The sequence below is a fragment of the Rhododendron vialii genome, chromosome 1a (assembly GCF_030253575.1).
Source record: "Rhododendron vialii isolate Sample 1 chromosome 1a, ASM3025357v1".
Classification (NCBI taxonomy): domain Eukaryota; kingdom Viridiplantae; phylum Streptophyta; class Magnoliopsida; order Ericales; family Ericaceae; genus Rhododendron; species Rhododendron vialii.
The window spans coordinates 37,775,534-37,795,369 of NC_080557.1; the positions used below are offsets into that span (position 1 = coordinate 37,775,534).

Sequence of the window (19,836 nt, forward strand, 5' to 3'; positions counted from 1 at the left end):
GTGTCATACAAGTGTTAAGTTTTGTCCATGCACTTCTTTTCAACTTCGTCACGCCATCATGTGTCCTATTGAATTTTTTTAGGTTCAAGTCAATTTTTTAGACTAATCATGCGCCTTGACAAATGAAAACTAAAAAACTTCCTCAACAAATAAATGTTTGAAATCAATTCATATATTCTAAACTAATTTTCAATTAAGTCCATATTTTCTTACTTTTCAGATTCACATAATAAAGAAATTCGATTGGATGCAGGTGTTCTTTAGATTAAAAATTGGGCGCTGCTATTCGCAGCCCTCTATTTTCTCTCATAGCCAGTTAAAAATTTTCAATTATACTCGACAGTTAGTTACCGAAATTGAGATATATTTTCAGCATCCAATTACCGAAATATAATATTTTTTTCAACAGCTATTTACCGAAAATGTATGTTCGGCAGTTGTTTACCGAAAGTTGAACATATTTTCGACATGTAGTTACCGAAATATAATCTTGTTTTCAACAGCAATTTACCGAAATGTTATTTATAATTTTCAACAACCATTTACCGAAATGTAATGAGCTACGGGAGAAAATAAAGGGCTGCGAATAGCGACGCCCTAAAAATTCGACTCTACAAGGATTCGTAAAAGTAAAAATTAAATTATTGTTCCTCTATCACCATAATAAAGAAAAAGTAAATATTAAATTATTGTTGTCCATACGACTATAAAAATTAAATTTTGTTGCCCTTCTATGTTTTTTTTTGGCATATTTGACGCAAAATTAATCACGAGTGCATGCAAAAAGAAAATTTGAAAAAAATAAATCCAATAATGAAGTTAAGCCAAATGGGTACCATAATTATCGTTTCAATGGCTTCACTTTTTTTTAATACTCTCTCCATCCCTTTTTAAATGTCCTGCTTCGTAACTCCAACTTATTAAAAAAACATCATCGTTACACCTTTCGCATCAACTTTTACCTCCACTTTTCCTATTTGCCTTCTATGGAGACATATCATTACACTTTTACTTACTCACTTTTCAAAATGAAATCTACTTTTAGGGGTAAAATGAAAAATGTATCAACTTTTACCTACTAACTTTACAAAATAGACACTTATTAAGGGACAGTCCAAAATGGAATACTGGACTTTAAAAAAGGGACGGAGGGAGTACAAATTTGACGCCCCAAATAACACGGCACAAGCAAGACAAGTGAATCATTGACCCTTCAAGATTTAGATGGCAATGAAATCTGGAATACGTAGAAGAAAATGCAACTCGAGAACTGAATTGGGAAAACTTTTTTTCAAGGACCAAAGCTGGAATTGGGTCACACTTAAGGGGGTCAAAGAGTAGTTAAGATATAAAAGGCAGTGACAAATAAGGCTAATAAGCTATGGATAGAAAAAGGAGGCGACTATTCGCAGACTCGTATTTTCTCTTTTAGCCCATTACATTTTGGTAAATTATTAAAAATCATACATAACATTTCGGTAAATAGCTATTAAAAACAAAATTATTTTTCGATAACTATATGTCGAAAATATGTTTAATTTTCGATAAACAACTGCCAAACATACATTCTCGATAGATAACTGTTAAAAAAAATATTATATTTTGATAATTGTATACTGAAAATATATCTCAATTTTGATAACTGTGGAATATAATTGAAAATTTTAACGGGCAATGAGAAAAAATACGGAGCTGCGAATAGTCACCGTAGAAAAAATTCTCAGCTCCAGAACATAACGTAGATAGAAAACCAAAACCCGACAATTTCCACATTACAATTGCGCACCCTAGTGTACACTCAAGGGCCACAAAGTTCACTTTCAAATAAAGAGCAACTACCAACATATCAAAAGCCACCGCCAAACCATGTTCAATTTGAAAGTTTATATGCAAGTTATTTTCAGAGAAGCAAGCAAAATGCATTCGAAAAACATTTACGAGCACATACACGCCCCTACATAGTGAAAAGTGAAGGACAAAAGATGAATCATTTCAGGCACAGAGTAACCCAACACCATCCGAAACTTTCATACTTAAACCATTTACCAGTCGGGAAAGCATTCACAGATACACACAGCATAATCAGAACCAACAAAGTGCATGGCAGGGTAGCGCAGATAAACCTAATAATACAGACTTGCAACCTAACCGTATCTTAAGTTAGTTGCTTGAGCCAGTGCCCTCCACAGGCGAAGCTCTCACCAAAAGCTAGCTAGCTAGATAGATATATACAAAATATTACAACAAACCGCTTGTTTAACCTGTCATTTTGCATAAAGTAGCAAGAGTTTTTTAGGGATTTCCAGCCTCAACAAAAGAACATTGAATTGCACACAGCAGCTTGAAGTTTAGGCAACTGAGGCACAGGTGCAGGCCCTGCAGAAGTCAACCCCCCATGGCTTGAGGATGTCTCTGAGAATTCTTCGAACTTCATAAAAGTTCCCACCTGAGTGGCCGCCAAGTGAGCGTAACATATCGGAGCAACTGCCAACACAGAAAAGAAGTCAGTCCAGGATGGGGTAAAAGATCAGATATCTTATTTCTTAAATCAGTAGAATTAGAACAAAGTAGTTGAAGAAATAGTGGAACAACAGAATATATACAGAGAGAGAGAGAGAGAGAGAGAGAGAGAGAGAGAGAGTGTGTGTATTGGTGTTGTATTTCAAAAGGCTATCGGGTACGGAACATAGTCTTGATATTTCAGGTTAAATAAAATACTGCATGCACAGAAAGAAATCAGAGATTTGAAATTACCAACTGAAATGGCCGTAGTGCTCCTCTGGTATCTACAAAAATTATAAAAAATAACTTAGAAAACCTTAGTTATGTTATACAGCTTAAGAATATGATTATGAGACAATGTTAGATGCACAAGCCTCAAATATACTTACACATAGGATAGAGAATGTACTAGCTCCTGGAGTTCATCAGCCGAGAAACCAACCTCATCCAACAGGACATGGTAGTGTGTTGGCCTAGTGGTCCCCTACAAAGACCATGTAACAAAACAATTAAGTTCAATCTTTTCTCGTTGTAGAGAGAAAATTACGCGGTTTAACTCCACCAGGACCACCACCATCACCATTCTCTGCCTAGTAAAGTGACAAGCAGCCAGCACTCTTTAAAGCAAACCTATCAGTAATTTCCTACCAACACCTATTCCTATCAACACCACTAAATAACAACCCCAGCCCCAAATCCATGAAAAGATTTAAACAAACTGCACAAGCAGAAAAGTCCATATTGCAGTAGAAATTGAAAATCGATTCCAAACATCTTTTGCCAGAACTTTAATTGAAGAGTACAAACTCTTCCTGATGATAGGTATCAAGATTAGTACTGAAAATGGTTGTGCTGTTCAGAGCATAGTGAAAAAAAAGAATTGATCACCAGAGCAGATGGTTTGGAATTAGGGCTGCTAAATGAGCTCATGTTTGATCATTAAAAGCTTGTTCAATATCAATTTGGTACATAAACAAACCAAGCTTGAACATTTTTTTGAAGCTCGTTAAGGTTTGAAACCAGGCTATAATCAGAACTTGTCAGATTAGTACCGAAAATGATTGTATTGTTCAAAGCATATTAAAAAATGATCACCCAGAGCAGATGGTTTGAAAATTGAAATCGATTGTCAAAGAGAGATTTCAGCTACTGCTAATTTCTTCCTTAATTTTCACAGAGGCATATAGAAGCTCTCAGAAGTAATGAGAGCCCACATTCACACTTTTGCCCAATTTACCATCCAACTAAGAATAATTAGTTTGTTCGGTTGTTCCCCATCTGTCCAGTTGGTCCAAGGGCATGAGTTAAGCATCTCCCCTTGTAAAGATCCATGTCACATGCGAAAAGGGAAGATGTCCAGAATTCCCAAACATGATGAACCAGATTGGTCACGTTCAGAAATATAAAATCACACATGTATAGAAGTAGTCACAAACTACAAGAGGCAGGTCCAAAATTTCAAACACAACTTCACAAGTCCAGGATTCCTAGAAAAACAGTGGACAAGGCTCATGTCATCTCAGATTATTCATTGGCACTTGCTAATCAACAATCCAACATGTCGAAAAGTAGAATTCAAACAAAAATAAAAGAACATAAGTGACCAGAAACATGTCAAAAGCTACCCGTCAAGTTTGAATCGAAGTCTATTTTCAGGAAGGGGGAAAAAAAAACACACTCTAAATGCCGCAAGCAAGTCTAAGGTAATACTCACAATCATTCCAGCATGTGCACATAGGTAAAAATCATTGCCCCGGGGATGACATACTTTGTTGTCAATTACCGTACCTGCATGATAAAATAACGTCAAGACTTTTTCAATCAAATAATTGAATTACCTCCATGCTTTTGTTGGAGGACTAACCAGGTGGGACATTATCGGGCGATCCAGGTTGGAAAAACTTTGTATGATGATTCTTTTGCGCAACAATCACCACAAACTTCGGTGACCATTTCTCATCCAGACACTTGCAGGCCTGCACAACCACTCAAAAAACTGTTGCTTCAACTCTTTCACTAAACCGGAAAGGTTGGGATGTTTAGATTAGCACAAAAAACCTCAATAATTTGATCCAGTTCAATGTTCAGAACTTGATTGAACTGCGACTCGCTGACTCCATCCCTAGCAAACCAGAACAGAGTCAAGGAGTGTACGAAAATTACAAAAAAGAAAAATAAATAAAAGATAAACAAATGCATGTCAAGAGACCATGTTAAATCTAATAGCACCTCAAGGTCATGTCATATGTGCACTAAGATTGGATTCCAGTAGCACAATACAACAATTATCCTATTCCTTAACTAGCACAGCAGGAGAAGCAAAGCTCGAGTCAAAAGGTACTAAATTATTCTACTCTGTTAGTAAATGCTACATTAAATACAATCAAGCATATTTTGCCCAACAATTCCCTTCAAGTAAATAGAAATGATGCAGAGTCCAGAGAGTCAAGTCGAACAGAGGGAAAAGCCAGTCTTGCAGGTCAAGGAAAGAAGAAGTTTTCTAGTCTCACATGGCAAAGCAAGACCAGTTCAGTCTTACAGAGGACCCAAACCTCACATTTTAGATCTGGACTATAGCCAAACCTATTTATCCCATGCCATGTTGTGCTTGTGTAACCACTTTTGCCGTCAGCATAGAGATATATGATGGGAGATACCTCAAATCTATTGTTATAAGAGCATACACAGCAATGCTAACCATGATGGAGCTTCAATTTAGTAGCAAGGCAGGTCCTACTAAATATAAACACTTGCCACATTTTCTCCAACAGTTGATTCTTCTAAATATCTTTGGTGTGCTCTAAGATTTTAACCTGCTTCTCTCGTTTGTTATTCAGTCCAACATCCAGGTGTAAATTTATTACTAAAACTTAAGGCAAAGGAAGAGAGCAGATAATAACCCTGGTGTGATCCAATAAAAACACTTGTGTTTGGCGTCACGTAGAAGAAACAAATACCTGAATATAATAATTTGATCGGGCTTCCTCTTGCCTGAACTCACGTAAAACTCCAGTAAAGCCTCCCTGAATTCAGAGGAAAACTAGCTTCAGTCAACCATGTTCAAAGGGTTAAAACTGCAAATCTAATGGCATACAAACAAACAGCATTATTACATCAAACAATCACAGATCGTAACAAGATCATCAAATGCATTAACAAGAAAATTCGCACCTAAGAATGCCATCATCTTCAGTGTCAGAAACACGCTTATAAAGCGAATCTATCATCTCAACTTTGGGTGACTGGGTGCGGACAGAAGCCCGATAACGTGAAATGAATGGCCAGTTCCTGGAGCTGACGACCTAAAATCATGTCATAAGAACTACTGAAGTACGATATCAAAGAACTGTAATAGCAAAAACAGTGGAAAGAGAAGAGAGTGTTTGAAATTTCACTTCTTTCTTTCTTTTTTTATTTCCCCCTTTTCTTTTCAGAAGGGTGCATCGTAAGGATAATCAAGTATGGCATTTAGTGCAAGGAATAGCAAGTTGTATTTAGGAACTGAAACTATCAAACAACACCACGCTTGGAATGAGAGAAAGAACAAAACGAAGATGAAATAAAGCAGCATGTTACCGCTGCAATCGATGGTACATCAGACTGGCCCGGAGAGCCATGTGATACATCCATCCCAATAATCATGGTAGGAACCTTAGATATCAAGGGCATAGAGGGAGAACCTTCAACAGATAACAACGAATTGAGTCCACCAAGCTGCAAGTAAGTAAGAAGATGATGAGAAGGGCTTGCGAAATGTCCAAACTAAAAAGCAAGGGGAATGCTTATCTCAGAGGGAAATTACACCATTATACAGAGTCTCACCTTTGCATTGATCTTGAGGATGAGATTTGTGAGATATTGATCATTGACTCTTGTTGGAGCCATGCATTGGGTCACAATTCCAAAATCAGCCAGGTTCTTTCTCTTCCATGGACCTTAGAGGTTATATGGCTTTCATTAAGTAAACACTAGCACAGAAGAACTGTGATAATGTAGAATTAAATATGTAACTGGAAAAAAAAAAGGAATAAATCAAGTCAAACAAACCATATATGTCACAGTTCTTCCTCTCAGGAAGCAGACAGAGGAGAAATTTAGGTGCTCCAGGAAGTTTGGATTGTACGTCTTCAAACATCTTGTCCACTCGAACAGGAGGTGGGGCCCGCCGATTTTGTGGACTCTCCTCAAATACATCAAACGGAGCTTCAATTTTCTACAAAAACAAAACAAAAAAGACTTAGACGTCATACATGGAATCCCAAAAAAGGAACTTGCACTAAGAATAAGTGGCAGAACATACAATGCCCTTCGATTCTCCAATTCTTGTCAAGTCTCTAATAAGGCCACGTACGTCACAGCGAGCTGAAAAGTTTACAACAGCCCAGCGCTCTACCGTTGCTGGTTCCACAAATTTCTACTCCCACAAAAATAAATGTAATTAGAGTCAAAATACTCGTCAAAGATAAATGTCTACGAATCCAGAATCGAGAAAGGAAAAACAAGAAAAAAGACGGCCAAAAGAACACCTTATTGTTAAAATTCCACCTGCCGTTCCTCGGAAAGAAGTCTTCTCCATTTCCCCCTTTCAACTGTAGTATTAACCAATAGTTAGTCTAAAATCCGGTTCCACTCAAGGGAAAAGAATAGATGACACTTGTTCAAGAAACAAAAAAGAAAAAACAACTAGGTGAAGTCTAAAATCAGCTACTTCCATTTCTCCTCCTCAAAACTGAACTGGGCCTCATCGTAACCAAATATAACCAATAGCTGATGAAATCAAAAGGCACAATGGACTTTAAGAGTACCTTTGGGGCTGGGAGCACACGGCCTTCAACTTGGGTGAAGTTGTTATTGATTGAAATGCCACAAGAACGCAGCATAGGCTCTGCATCGTAATTGTTGACTTTAAGAGCCTGTCAAAAGACTCAAAATCAACAGAGACTTAGTACAATGAAACGAGAATGATCGATAAAATGCTTGCGGACAAAACTTACATCAGTCAAAACCCTCATCCTTTCTTGTGGCTTCTGTCTTGACTTCTCGACTAGAGACGACCTTTGAAAAGTTGAGAGTGATTTCGTATAGCGTTGCAAGGATACCAAAGAACATAGCTAAAACAAGAGCCACAATTAGAAACCATACAACAAAATGGGATCACAAGCAGATTTTCACCCAAAGAGGATTATAGTTCATAATTTCACCTCCAGAGGGAAGTAAGTAGGGCGCTTTGGCTTCCCAACATTAATGCACGGTAGATCACCAGAATAACGCAACTCTATATTGCGGTGGTTAACAAAATAATCATACACAGTCACTTCAACAGTCTGGATTTCTCCATCCTCATCCTTTCCCTTCTTTAATGAAAACCTAAAGCATTCAGCAGAAAAGTAAAAAGGTAATATCAGAAACTACAATTTAGGACCAATAACCAATTCTCTCTCACAATTTACAAACTTCCCAGACAATAAACAACAGTCATGCTTCGAATATGCAGTATTATTGGAAAAACTCTGTTGGTCTATGCATCGTGCCCAAAGGAAGAGGCAATAAATATCAAGGAAACTTACATCTGCTCTTTGCAAGGCTTTTCGCTCAGTCCACATATTTTGAACTCAGTATTCGCAGGATTGGTCTTTATCCTCAAATTCTTCAGGGTCCGTTTCGCCTAATATCAACAAGTAACCACAGGTTCAACACATTTAAGCAAACAGATAGTATCTGAACAAGATGAGATAATACCACAGTAACAACAGTAAGGCGAAATATTGCTACCTTTGCCCAATCAATTTGAAAGGGGTCTTTCACATTCTGGTTTGCAATAAGGAAATCGACAACCGGCCCGGGCTGAATTATCATGGTCGTAGAAACATCTGAATGTCAAAAGGGAAGAATGGTGATGAAATTACGTAATTGGACAAGAAAGAGCACAGAATATGATTGCTGACCAAATGTACCTATGTTTAGAGACAATCCACCCTGTGTAGTCCGGAAACTAGAGTGGAAGCCCCTGCAGCCCAGAACGCCACCTCCAACATCTACGAAATTCTTCGGGTCATTGTGAAAAAACGACTGGCGAACAAGGAGGCAGCCCCTGCAATGTACCACGTTAAGTTAAATGAATACCCAAAGCCGTGCAAAAAATTTGAAGGATATGAAGATGAATTACTGCTTCGATGCATGTTGTCTCAAAATTATGTCCAGAACTCTCAGGGCTTCTTGAGAGTTCTCTGATTCTTGACCCCGAAGAGCATTTGCAATTGACTGCATCGGGATTTTCGCTGCAAAGCTGATCTCCACCTTGAACGTCTTGGAATTGTACGGTCTTCGTTGCCTTTTCCGGTCATCGTTGGGGCTTCCAGGGCTCTTATTACCATTGTTCCTGGTACAAATGCGTAAAATAAATTAAGTTTCAACATATCAAGAAATGATACAGTATTAACATGGAAAGTAGTATATGTGCCAAAGAGAAGTTGCAGATAGCAGTGGGTTTCCCCTGGTGATGTCTACTAGTGAGCTAAACTTTGAACTATGAAAAACAAAAGGATGCACTCTAATCCAGATGGGTCAAAACAATCTGTTGCCTGCAGGATATGTTTTGGCCAGCAGCTTCAGAACCAACTTTGATGGTTTTCGAAACTTCTGTTTTCTGACAATAAATCTGTCTTTAGAACACCAAAAGAAGGTTCTCGATAACATATTCCCTCCAAAACAAGTAATGCATGAAAACAAATCAAATTTTATATCTCCAAGAACAGGATCTGGAAAGTTAAGCAAATCTGATTATCAAAATAGCACAAAACAGACCAAAAGTGCCAAGATTGTCAGAACCTGAGACTCTTGCTACAAAAACTAACACTGGCATTTAAAAGTTAAAACAGACAGCAAGACCAAAGAAAAACCTTTGAGGCCTCAATAACACAAAATTAGACATTGAGACCACAGTTTCAACATAGCTAGAGTTAAACAAAAGCTCAAACAAAAAAAAGACCAGAAACCACCACGTATCGCACTCAAAAACCTTTAAACCAAGAAAACAAACATCATGCATGGCAGATACAGGACAAATTTAGCAGAAACTCAGAAATTAGAGCCAAGACTGGCCAAAAACACCCCAATAATACAAGAAATAAGCAATGAGTGCAATAACTAAAGATAAACATAAAAAAATTCACCCAGGTTTACAACATGCAACGAAATCCATACAGGGACCAAGGCTATGTTGGATGCACTTTTCAGACTCACATGTTACTTTTCAATAGCTTGGTTGGTTGACGATTTTTGAAACTTACTTTGCCAGAAATGTTTCAGACTATAACTCATTGTTTAGGTGATCAAAAAGTCATCATCAAATTCTCGAAAACAAGTTCTGCAAAGAAGTGAATTTCATGTAAACTGAGTGTTTCTCTTTTCAAAAACAGTCTCCCAAATGTTTTCCAAAAGCTGGTTCTGAAAGATACGAAGACAAAGCTTTACAAATCAACTCCTCAAATAGAAAACAACTTTGGATGACGGTTTCAGAACCTGACACTGGTGCTTAAAAAACATAATCCTAGAACTTTAGAGACAATAAGACGTGCAAATGAAGTTAGAATGCCTCTAGGAATACAGAAATATCACAGTCGAACAAGTCAAAACTGGTAATGAACAAAGAAGTTCTTCTCGCCATACCTGCTGGACACAACATCCTCAAGCACAATTGTAAATTCGAGCTTGTTTCTAGGAAGAGGACCCAGTGTAAACAGACTTTTCTCCCCATCGTACGCGAAGTCTTTCCCAGCGAGCTCTGTATCGTAAGTGTCATGAACTCTGTCAAGGACCTTCCTACCAATGCCCTTTCCGTCTACTGGACGCCCATCTTCATAAAAAAGAGCAACCTGTTTCAGAGAAAAGAATTATTATAACACAAAAGAGTGATACAGGTAGCAGGTTCAATCAAATTTCAGTAAGGGTGATGAACTCATATTAGAAAGTTAAGTACAGAAAACATACACTGTAATGGAAGAAGTCACCATTAACATTTGTGACATTCACTTTAAAGTGATTTGTCAGTATAGGAATTTTATTCCCCTTCGATCCCAAACCACGTCTCGCTATCGGGACGCGCACCACCTTTTTCTTAGCTGGTTCAAGAACCTGCTCCGGCTCAACATTTGGTGGAACTGGAGGGGGCGGTGGCAAAGACTCTGATGCACCATTTCCTGCACCATTTCCTGCACCATTTCCTACACCGTTTCCCTCGTGGGAATCCATTGGCGAATCCTAGACTGAAGGCAGAAACAGACAACAGATTAGGAGACATAGAACAAGTTGTTATATATGTGCCCCAGAAAAGTAGTATTTGTTCACTGCCAAAGAGAAGTTGCAGATAGCAGTGGGTTTCCCCTGGTGTTGTCTACTAATGCGCTAAATTTTGAACTATGAAATACAAAAGGAATGCACTATTGCACTCTAATACAGATGGGTCAAAAAACTCTGTTTGCATGCAAGATATGTTTTGGCCAGCAGTTTAAGAACCAACTTTGATGGTTTTCGAAACTTCTGCTTTCTGACAATAAATCTGTCTTTAAAATACAAAAAGAAGGTTCTCAATAACATATTCACTTCAAAACACGTAATGCATGAAAAAGAATCAAATTTTATATCTCCAAGAACAGGATCTGGAAAGTTAAGCAAATCTGATTCTCAAATTAGAACCAAACAGACCAAAATTTCCAAGATTGTCAGAACCTGAGACTCTTGCTACAAAAAAATAATACTAGCATTTAAAAGTTAAAACAGACAGCAAGACCAAAGAAAAACCTTAAGGCCTCAATAACACAAAATTAGAGCATTGAGACCACAGTTTCAACATAGCTAGAGTTAGACAAAAGCTAAAACAAGAAAAGACCAGAAACCACCACATATCGTACTCAAAAACCTTTAAACCAAGAAAATAAACATCATGCATGGCAAATACAGAGCAAATTTAGCAGAAACTCAGAAATTAGAGCCAAGACTGGCCAAAAACACCCCAATAATACAAGAAATAAGCAAAACATGCAATAACTAAAGATAAACATAAAAAAAATCACTCCAGGACCTCATAGTCCTCATCTAAGTAGTACAAGCCACAAAAAGGGTTACAACATGCAACGAAATCCATACAGGGGCCAAGGCTATGTTGGATGCACTTTCAGACTCACTTGTTACTTTCCACTAGCTTGGTTGGTTGACGATTTTTGAAACTTACTTTGCTAGAAATGTTCCAGACTATAACTCATTGTTTAGGTGATCAAAAAGGCGTCATCAAATTCTCAAAAACAAGTTCTGCAAAGAAGTGAATTTCAAGCAAACTGAGTGTTTCTCTTCTCAAAAACAGTGTCCCAAATGTTTTCCTCAAGCTGGTTCTGAAAGATACGAAAACAAAGCTTTACACAACTCCTCAAATAGAAAACAACTTTGTATGATGGTTTCAGAACCTGACACTGGTGCTAAAAAACATAATCCTAGGACTTTAGAGACAATAAGACGTGCAAATGAAGTTAGAATGCCTATAGGGATACAAAAAAAAAAAAAGCTTAAAACCACAGACTTCACAGTCGAACAAGCCAAATCAAAGCTATAACAGAAAACACCTGAACCCCTCCACACGTCACAAAATAACTACTCCAAGTGGGCAAACATCACTATCCAATAATACATCTAGCAAAAGGAAGCAGATCAGGGCCAAAAAAAGGGAGAAAAAAACCAAACAAGTAGAGAAAACCTGTGAACAAGACAACATGCAAAATGACCAGGAACCAAAACAAAAGAGAAATTAGAAAAAGTAAAATGCAGGATAACAACTTCACAGAAAAAGAAAACAGAGACTTAAACCAAGACACATCAATCAAGTCTAGAAAAGGGCCATGCTAGAATAGAAAACAACAAATTCGAAGGATTTTCTTTACCTAAACTGTCGGAGAACCACTGGTAGAACAAACAACTGAAGAACTCCAAGAAAACCTGAAAGTCAAAACAGCAGTAACATTAGTGAAATTTACTAACTAAGCATAGATGAAGCTCAAACCCCACAAAACAACAAGAAAATTAATAAAAAATAGCAAAGAAAGTCCAAATTGAAGAGATTTCAACACGAAACACTTAGGAGAAAACGAACGCTTTTGGGAGACAAAACAAAAACTTTCGTTAGTGCAGTTAACACAGCTACAAGAGTCTTTGATTGAAACTGGGAACATAGCATTTGATACGTGACAAATACTCACTGATGGTGGTGTGTGAAAACCCTAATTCAATTTTCACAACCTCTGCTAGAAGAGTTTCATGGTATCACAGATATCAAAAAGACATCATCAAATTCTGGAAAACAACTTCTGCTAAAAAGTAAATTTCATGTAAAAACTGAGAGTTTCTCTAGTCAAAAATGGTTTCCGAGATAATTCCCATAGCTGGTTCTGAAAGATAACAAAACAAATCATCTCCTCAAAATAGAAACAACATTTGGACAAAGGTTTCAGAACCTGACACCGTTGCTTAAACAACATGGTCCTAGCACCTAACAGACAGCAAGTCACACTGTCACACAAATGAAGTTAAAAGGGCTCTCTAAGCACACAAAAATAAGCGCAAAGACCACAACTTCACCACCCAGACGGGTCAAAACACTCAGTTTGGATGCGGTTCTTCCTTTTCCTTTTGAAACAACAGAATATGTTTTGCCTGCAGTTTAAGAGCCAACTTTGATGGTTTTCGAAAACTTTTGATTTCTAACAATAAATCAGTTTTAAGAACACTAAAAAAGGCTATCACCAACATATTCCCTTCAAAATAGGTAACGTATGAAAATGAATGAATGTGTATATCTCCAAGAACAGGATCCGCAAAGTTCAAAAAATCTGATTCTCAAAATAGAACCACACTGAGCAAATTTTCCGAGGTTTGTCTGAACTTGAGACCCTTGCTAGAAAAATTAATACCTAGCATTTAAAAGTTAAAACAGAAAGAAAGACCCAGAAAAAGACCTTTGAGGACTCAATCACACAAAAATATAGCATAGAGGCCACAGATTCAAAATAGCTAGAGCTAAACAAAAGTTAAAACAGGAAAAGACCACAAACAACGAAGTACCACACTCAAAAACCTAAACCAAGAAGATAAACATCATGCATCATAGATCCAGGCCAAATTTATCAAAAACTGGGGAATTAGAGCCACAACTGGCCAAAAACGCACCCAGAGTAAAAGAAATAAGCAACAGTAACTAAACAAAGAAAAACATAACAAAAAATTCCTCTGACACAGCTAAAAACGAATAGAAAACTAAAATTACTTATTTTACACAAGAACAAAGAGCCTGGTTTCATCCAAAACACACCCAGAAGGAACAAAGAGGCTGGATTTTTTCTTACCCTAACTGTTGCAAAACCACTGGTAAAGCACACAGCTGAAGATTTCCAAGCAAAACTGCAAGTCAAACAGCAACAAGACAAGTGAAATAGAGCAAATAAGCGTAGATCAAGCTCAAACCCCCCAAAACAGAAAGAAAATCGTTCAAAAACAGCAAAAGAAACACAACATTGCAGAGATTTCAGCACAACACGCTTAGAAAGAAAAAACCAACAGCAAAAACATAAGTGTAATATATCAAGCATAGATCAAGCTCAAAACCAACATTTCCCCGCGTTACGCCTACTAAAATGAGTTGAACTGTGAAAAACAAAAGGTTGCACTCTAACCCAGATGGGTCAAAAGACTCAAAACACTCTATTTGCATGCAGTTTTTCCTTTTCCTTTTGGAACAACAGATATGCTTTGCCTGCAGTTTAAGAACCACCTTTGATGATTTTCGAAAAGTATTGACTTCTGACAATAAATCAGTTTTTAGAACACTAAAAAAATATTCCCTTCAAAATAAGTAGACCATGAACACGAATGAATGTGTATATCTCCAAGAACAGGATCCGAAAAGTTCAGCAAAACTGATTCTCAAAATACAACCACACTGAGCAAATTTTCTGAGGGTGTCAGAACCTGAGACCCTTGCTAGAAAAACTAATACCTAGGATATAAAAGTTAAAACAGACAGACTCACTTGCAACGAAATCATACAGGGGCCAAGGCTATGTTGGATGCACTTTACAGACTCACTTGTTACTTTTCAATAACTTGGTTGGTTAACAATTTTTGAAGCTTACTTTACTAGAAATGTTTCAGACTATAACTCATTGTTTAGGTGATAAGAAAGGCGTCATCAAATTCTCGAAAACAAGTTCCGCAAAGAAGTGAACTTGATGCAAACTGAGTGTTTCACTTTTCAAAAACAGTTCCCCAGATGTTTTCCTCAAGCTGGTTCTGAAAGATACGAAAACAAAGCATTGCAAATCAACTCCTCAAGTAGAGAACAACTTTAGATGACAGTTCATAACCTGACACTGGTGCTTAAAAAAATCCTCCTAGCCCTTAACAGACAGCAAGACATGCGAATGAAGTCAGAATGCCACAGCCCTCTAGGATAAAAAAGAATAAAGCTTAAAGACCAAAGAACTACTCCAAGAAGGTAAACATCAACATCCTAGAATACAGTTAGCAAGAGGAGGGAGATCAGAGCCAAAAAAGGAAGAAAAAAACAACCAAACAAAAATGGCCAGGAACCAAAACAAAAGAAAAATTAGAAAACAACACATTCACAGAAAAAGAAAACAGAGAGACTTCAACCAAAACACAATAACACATCAATCAAGTCTAGCAAAGGGCCATGCTAGACATGAAAACAACACATTCAAAGGATTTTCTTTTACCTTAACTGCGGAGAACCACTGGCAGAGCAAACAACTGAAGATTTCCAAGCAAGCTGAAAGTCAAAACAGCAGAAACATTAGTAAAATAAACCAACTACGTATAGATCAAGCTCAAACCCCACCAAAAGAAAAAAACACGATAATCGTTCAAAAACTGCAAAAGAAAGACAAAATTGAAGAGATTTCAACACGAAACACTAAGGAAAAAATAAATCCTTTTGGAAAACAAAACCAAAACTTTCGTTATCGCGGTTAACACAGCTACCAAAGAGATTGAAACCGGGAACACAACATTTGGTAGGTGACAAATACTCACCGATGGTGATGGAGATGTGTGATAACCCTAATTCAGTATCAGACCTCTGCCTAGAGTAGAACCCTGTAGAGGTTTTTGCAACCTACTTTGCTAGAAATGATTCATAGTATAACTCATTGTTTAGGAGATCAAAAAGACGTCATCAAATTCTGGAAAACAAGTTCTGCTAAGAAGTGAATTTCATGTTAAGACTGAGTGTTTCTCTTTTCAAAAACAGTGTCCCAAATGTTTTCCCAAAGCTGTTTCTGAAATATACGAAAACAAAGCATTACAAATCAACTCTTCAAAATAGAAAACAACATTTGGACAAGGGTTTCAGAACCTGACACTGTCGCTCAAACAACAGATCCTAGCACTTAGCAGACATCAAGTCACGCAAATGAAGTTAGAAGGGCTCTAAGCACACAAAAATAAGCGCGAAGACCACAGCCTTCACCAAAGATGAAGCGAACCCGAAGCTAAAACAGAAAGGACATGAACCCCTCCACACAACAGACAAAAGAACTACTCCAAGGGGGTAAGCATCAACCTCGTAGATCCAGACCACAACTAGCAAGACGAAGGAGATTAGAGCAAAAAAAGAAGGGGGAAAACCCCCCCAAAACAACAAAAAAAGTAGAGAAAAACTCAAGAATAAGACAACATGCAAGAATGAGCAGCGAAAGAAACACAAGAAATTCCTCTAAATTATAAAAAGTTGCTGAAATGCAAGATAACTACTTCTAGACAAAAACAAACAGAGACTCTTAAACCAAAACACAAGAACTGTCTAGAAGAGGACCATGCAAGACAAGAGAACAGCACATTCAAAGGATTTATTCTGACCCAAACTGTCGGTAAAACACAAAGCTGAAGATTCCCAAGCAAAACTGCAAGTCAAACAGCAACAGCATGAGCGAAATAGACGAAATAAGCATAGATCAAGATCAAACCCTCAAAACCAGTAAAATAAAGACAACATTGAATAGATTTCAACATAAAAACCATAGAAAAACAAACCCTTGTGATAAACAAACAGAAACACTTTCAAATGGTGCCGTAACAGAACCACAAAAGAGATTTAAACCCCGGAAATATAGCGGTGAGTTGGTAAGAAAAACTTCAAATAAGACAACATACAAGCCCTAAATTAGAAAAAGTAGAAATACAAGATAACTACACTAAGTCAAAAACAAAACAGGGAGACTTAACACCAGTAGAACAACAGCTGAAGAGTTCAAGGCAAAAATGCAAGTCAAACAGCGAAAACATAAGTGAAATAAGAGTAGATCAAGCTCAAACCCTAAAACAGTTACAAAATCGTTGAAAAGAAGCAAAAAGAAATACAACATTGCAGAGATTTCAACAGGAAACGCTTAGAAAAACAAACCCTTTTCTCTTTCGGTAAAGAGAACGAAAACACTTTCAAATAGTGCAGCAAGGCAGCCACCGAAGAGATTGAAACGGGAAATATAGCAGCGAGTGGGTGAGAAAAACATAGAACAAGACAACACAAAACAAAACAAAACAGAGAGACTTAACAGAACGCAAGAAAACATCAACCTAACCTACAAAAGGGGCATGCAAGACAAGAAAACAACACATTCAAAGGGTTTTTTATTTACCTAAACCGTCTCAAAACCACTGGTAGAACAAACAACTGGAAATTTTCAAGCAAAACTGCAAGTCAAACAGCAAAACACAAGTGAAATAGACCAAATAACCATAGATCGAGCTCAACCCCCCCAAAACAGCAAAAAAATTGTTCAGAAACAGCTAATGAAAGACAACATTGTTGAGATTTCAACACGAAACGCTTAGAAAACAAACCCTTTTCTCTTCGGTAAACAAAACGAAAACACTTTCGTTGAAACAGTAACACAACCACTACAGATATTAAAACCGGAAATACGGCAGTGAGTAGGTGAGAAAAACTTAGAACAGAACGCAAGAAAACATCAACCAAACCCAAAAAAGGGCCATGCAAGACAAGAACACAAAACGTTCAAAGGGTTTTTTTTTAGCCAAACCGTCGCAAAAAAACTGGTAGAACAAACAGATGAAGGTTTTCAAGCAAAAATAAAAGTCAAAACAACAAAAACACAAATGAAATAGGCCAAATAACCATAGATCAAGCTCAAAAACCGATAAACAACAAGAAAATCGTTCAAAAGCAAGAGAAGAAACACAACATTGCAGAGATTTCAACACGAAACGCTCAGAAAAACAAACCCTTTTCTCTTTCGGTAAACAAATCGAAAACACTTTCACTAGTGCAGGAACGCGGCCACTGAAGAGATTGTAACGAGAAATACAGTAGCGAGTGGGTGAGAGATACTCACAGATGGCGACGGAGACGTATAAAAACCCTAATTTAGCAGCAGACCTCTGCCGAGAGTGGAGAGCAGAGGTCTTGAGAGGAGGAATTTTTAGAGAGAGAGAGGGAGAGGGAGGGAGGAGGAGTGAGAGAGTAGGTGGGGAGTGATGTTGAGCTCAGAGAAAACGGATATACCCTTTTTTCTTCTGTGTACCAGGAAGCGCGTGGGGGCAAACGACAATCGCCCACGTTACACGTGTAAAGGAGGCTGTTTGGATTCCGGAGGAGCGTTACGGATTACAACGTGGGGGTGTTTGGAAACAGGTTTATAACTATTCTTATTCCGATCGATTGATTTTATGCTGAATTTTGGGCTAAACTTTTTTTTGCAACCTTTGGAAATAAATTGTGATGTTTCATAAGACTGTTTTGTAAATAATCTTGACTACGAAATTATTTTGAAAATCATTTTTTTGAAAAAGGATTTTATAATTTTATTTGAGACCCTGCACATGCACGATAAAATTCTCTCAAGATTAGTAGACTGACTTGAATATCTGAGAGTTATAAAAAAAAAAGAGTTTTTTTATAATAAAGATAGATGAAATATTGGCCAAGTGGAGTCAAATCGAGCACGATAAAATTGATCTCTCAATATTAGTATTCTAACTTGGACACTTGAGAGTTATAAAAAGAAGAGGTTTTTTATAATAAAGAAGACAAATGAAATACACTATTGGCCAAGTGGAGTCAAATCGAGCACTTTAATTTCGTGTAAGGAAAAAATAATATATAGGACTATATATTTTTTAGGTTTAAAAATGTATGAAAATTTGTAGAGGGCATTTAAATTGGGACGATGGCTTTTTACGGCTCTCCATGTTCTCCTAAGAGAGGGGGCCTTTGTGAGCAATCACAGCATCATGCAGTTGTGCCCATCTCATCGTCCATCTCGACAATTAATAATTCGAATTTTAAAACAACTATTTCAAAATCCATACCGTCTAAAAAGTGTTTTCAACGGTAAAATCGAGGCGCTGTTGCACGCTGCCTCTTTTCCGGCGATTCTTGTTTTTCTTGGTCGCCGGTCTTCACTGCGGTACTGTACGTTGTACACGCTCTGTGGAATACCGATCTTGCCCCTTTTCCGACGCCATCCAAATAGAAACTTTATTGACACATCAAAAGTTGCTTTTGCCAAAACAACGTACAGCAATTCGTATGAAGAATTTGTAAATCTTACCCTGCCAGAAGTTATAATCACGGGAATAATAGAACCAACGGACAGATTCTCTTATCTTACCCTAAATGGTCAACACAGTACACCATGAAAGAATCTTAAACGCCCATAAATGAACCTGTAAATTCTGGTCAAAACCAAAAAAAAAAAAAGGGCCCGTAAATGAGGGGAGCATGGGGCCCACCAGAATCCTATCCACTCATCTCCACTTCTTAGGGGGTGTTTGGTTGCTTCTTTTTGGCCCTTTTAATTTTCTCATTTGGGGCTTTTAGAGCAAGTACACCGGTTACTAGGTAAAAAAAACTAGCGAACAATACATATTTTTTATTTTACCTATCTTTTTTTTTTCAACACTAGACTAACACTATTATCTATTTAACCTATTTTTTAATAAAATGTTATTACTGTTCACGGCTGATTATGTACTGTTGGAGGGAGGGAGGAAAAAGAATAAAAAAATGGTTACCGAGTGAACAGTGGATCGGTAAAGATGACTATGCACTGTTCACGGATTTATTTTACATCTCCCTTTGCCTCATCTGTTGCAAGCTGGTTTTGTCTCTTTCCATAGGTAAAGTAGCTTAGTTTTGCTGTTTGGCTCTGCTGGTAAACTTGCTTTTAGTTGTTTGGCTGGAAATTGCAAAATCTGTTTTTCAAGAATGAGTTTGGTTTTTCATGTCTAGAGAGCAAAAGTGAGAAAATTCTT

General features: G+C 37.4%; 2 protein-coding genes across 13 annotated transcripts in view; both read right to left on the bottom strand.

Annotated features, from left to right (window-relative positions):
- LOC131301483 (protein argonaute 4-like) overlaps positions 1-17,934 on the bottom strand; it is a 50,935-nt gene extending 33,001 nt beyond the window's left edge. The window contains exons 1-3 of one of the 3 annotated variants that reach the window (XM_058328024.1): positions 17,916-17,934; positions 16,420-16,463; positions 15,279-15,331 (exon numbers count right to left, since the gene is read on the bottom strand). The gene's annotated coding sequence lies outside the window, so the exon portion shown is untranslated. Of the gene's footprint in view, positions 1-12,431; positions 12,487-13,889; positions 13,944-15,278; positions 15,332-16,419; positions 16,464-17,915 lie in introns of those variants that run through there. The other 2 variants (XM_058328154.1, XM_058328234.1) reach the window with 2 other exon arrangements.
- LOC131301975 (protein argonaute 4) lies at positions 2,005-18,052 on the bottom strand. Of its 10 annotated transcripts, none has more exons than XM_058328834.1 (25): positions 17,916-17,958; positions 16,420-16,463; positions 15,279-15,331; positions 10,492-10,766; positions 10,171-10,376; positions 8,669-8,881; positions 8,457-8,593; positions 8,275-8,372; positions 8,070-8,167; positions 7,704-7,869; positions 7,497-7,613; positions 7,308-7,415; positions 7,029-7,091; positions 6,803-6,916; positions 6,550-6,715; positions 6,325-6,437; positions 6,079-6,216; positions 5,674-5,804; positions 5,460-5,525; positions 4,561-4,624; positions 4,367-4,478; positions 4,217-4,290; positions 2,892-2,986; positions 2,755-2,786; positions 2,005-2,484 (listed from the first exon to the last, which is right to left on the bottom strand). In XM_058328834.1, exons 4-25 carry the CDS (start codon positions 10,750-10,752, stop codon positions 2,309-2,311), a joined length of 2,748 nt encoding a protein of 915 aa, XP_058184817.1. In that variant the 5' UTR covers positions 10,753-10,766; positions 15,279-15,331; positions 16,420-16,463; positions 17,916-17,958; the 3' UTR covers positions 2,005-2,308. The 10 variants fall into 10 exon arrangements, with proteins under 10 accessions (XP_058184817.1, XP_058184737.1, XP_058184751.1 ...); XM_058328754.1 differs by lacking the exon at positions 15,279-15,331 and adding an exon at positions 12,432-12,486 and having other exon boundaries at positions 17,916-17,957; XM_058328768.1 differs by lacking the exon at positions 17,916-17,958 and adding an exon at positions 13,890-13,944 and having other exon boundaries at positions 16,420-16,453.
- Positions 18,053-19,836: the final 1,784 nt, after the last annotated feature.

Bases quoted from the DNA above. Each gene is read 5' to 3' on its own strand.
- LOC131301975 (XM_058329138.1), bottom strand. From the start codon at position 10,752: ATGGATTCCCACGAGGGAAACGGTGTAGGAAATGGTGCAGGAAATGGT. The intron at 6,438-6,549 runs GTTTGTTTGACT...ATAACCTCTAAG, and splicing joins GAAGAACTGTGACATATATG to GTCCATGGAAGAGAAAGAAC. The intron at 4,291-4,366 runs GTTAGTCCTCCA...TTTATCATGCAG, and splicing joins GCCCGATAATGTCCCACCTG to GTACGGTAATTGACAACAAA.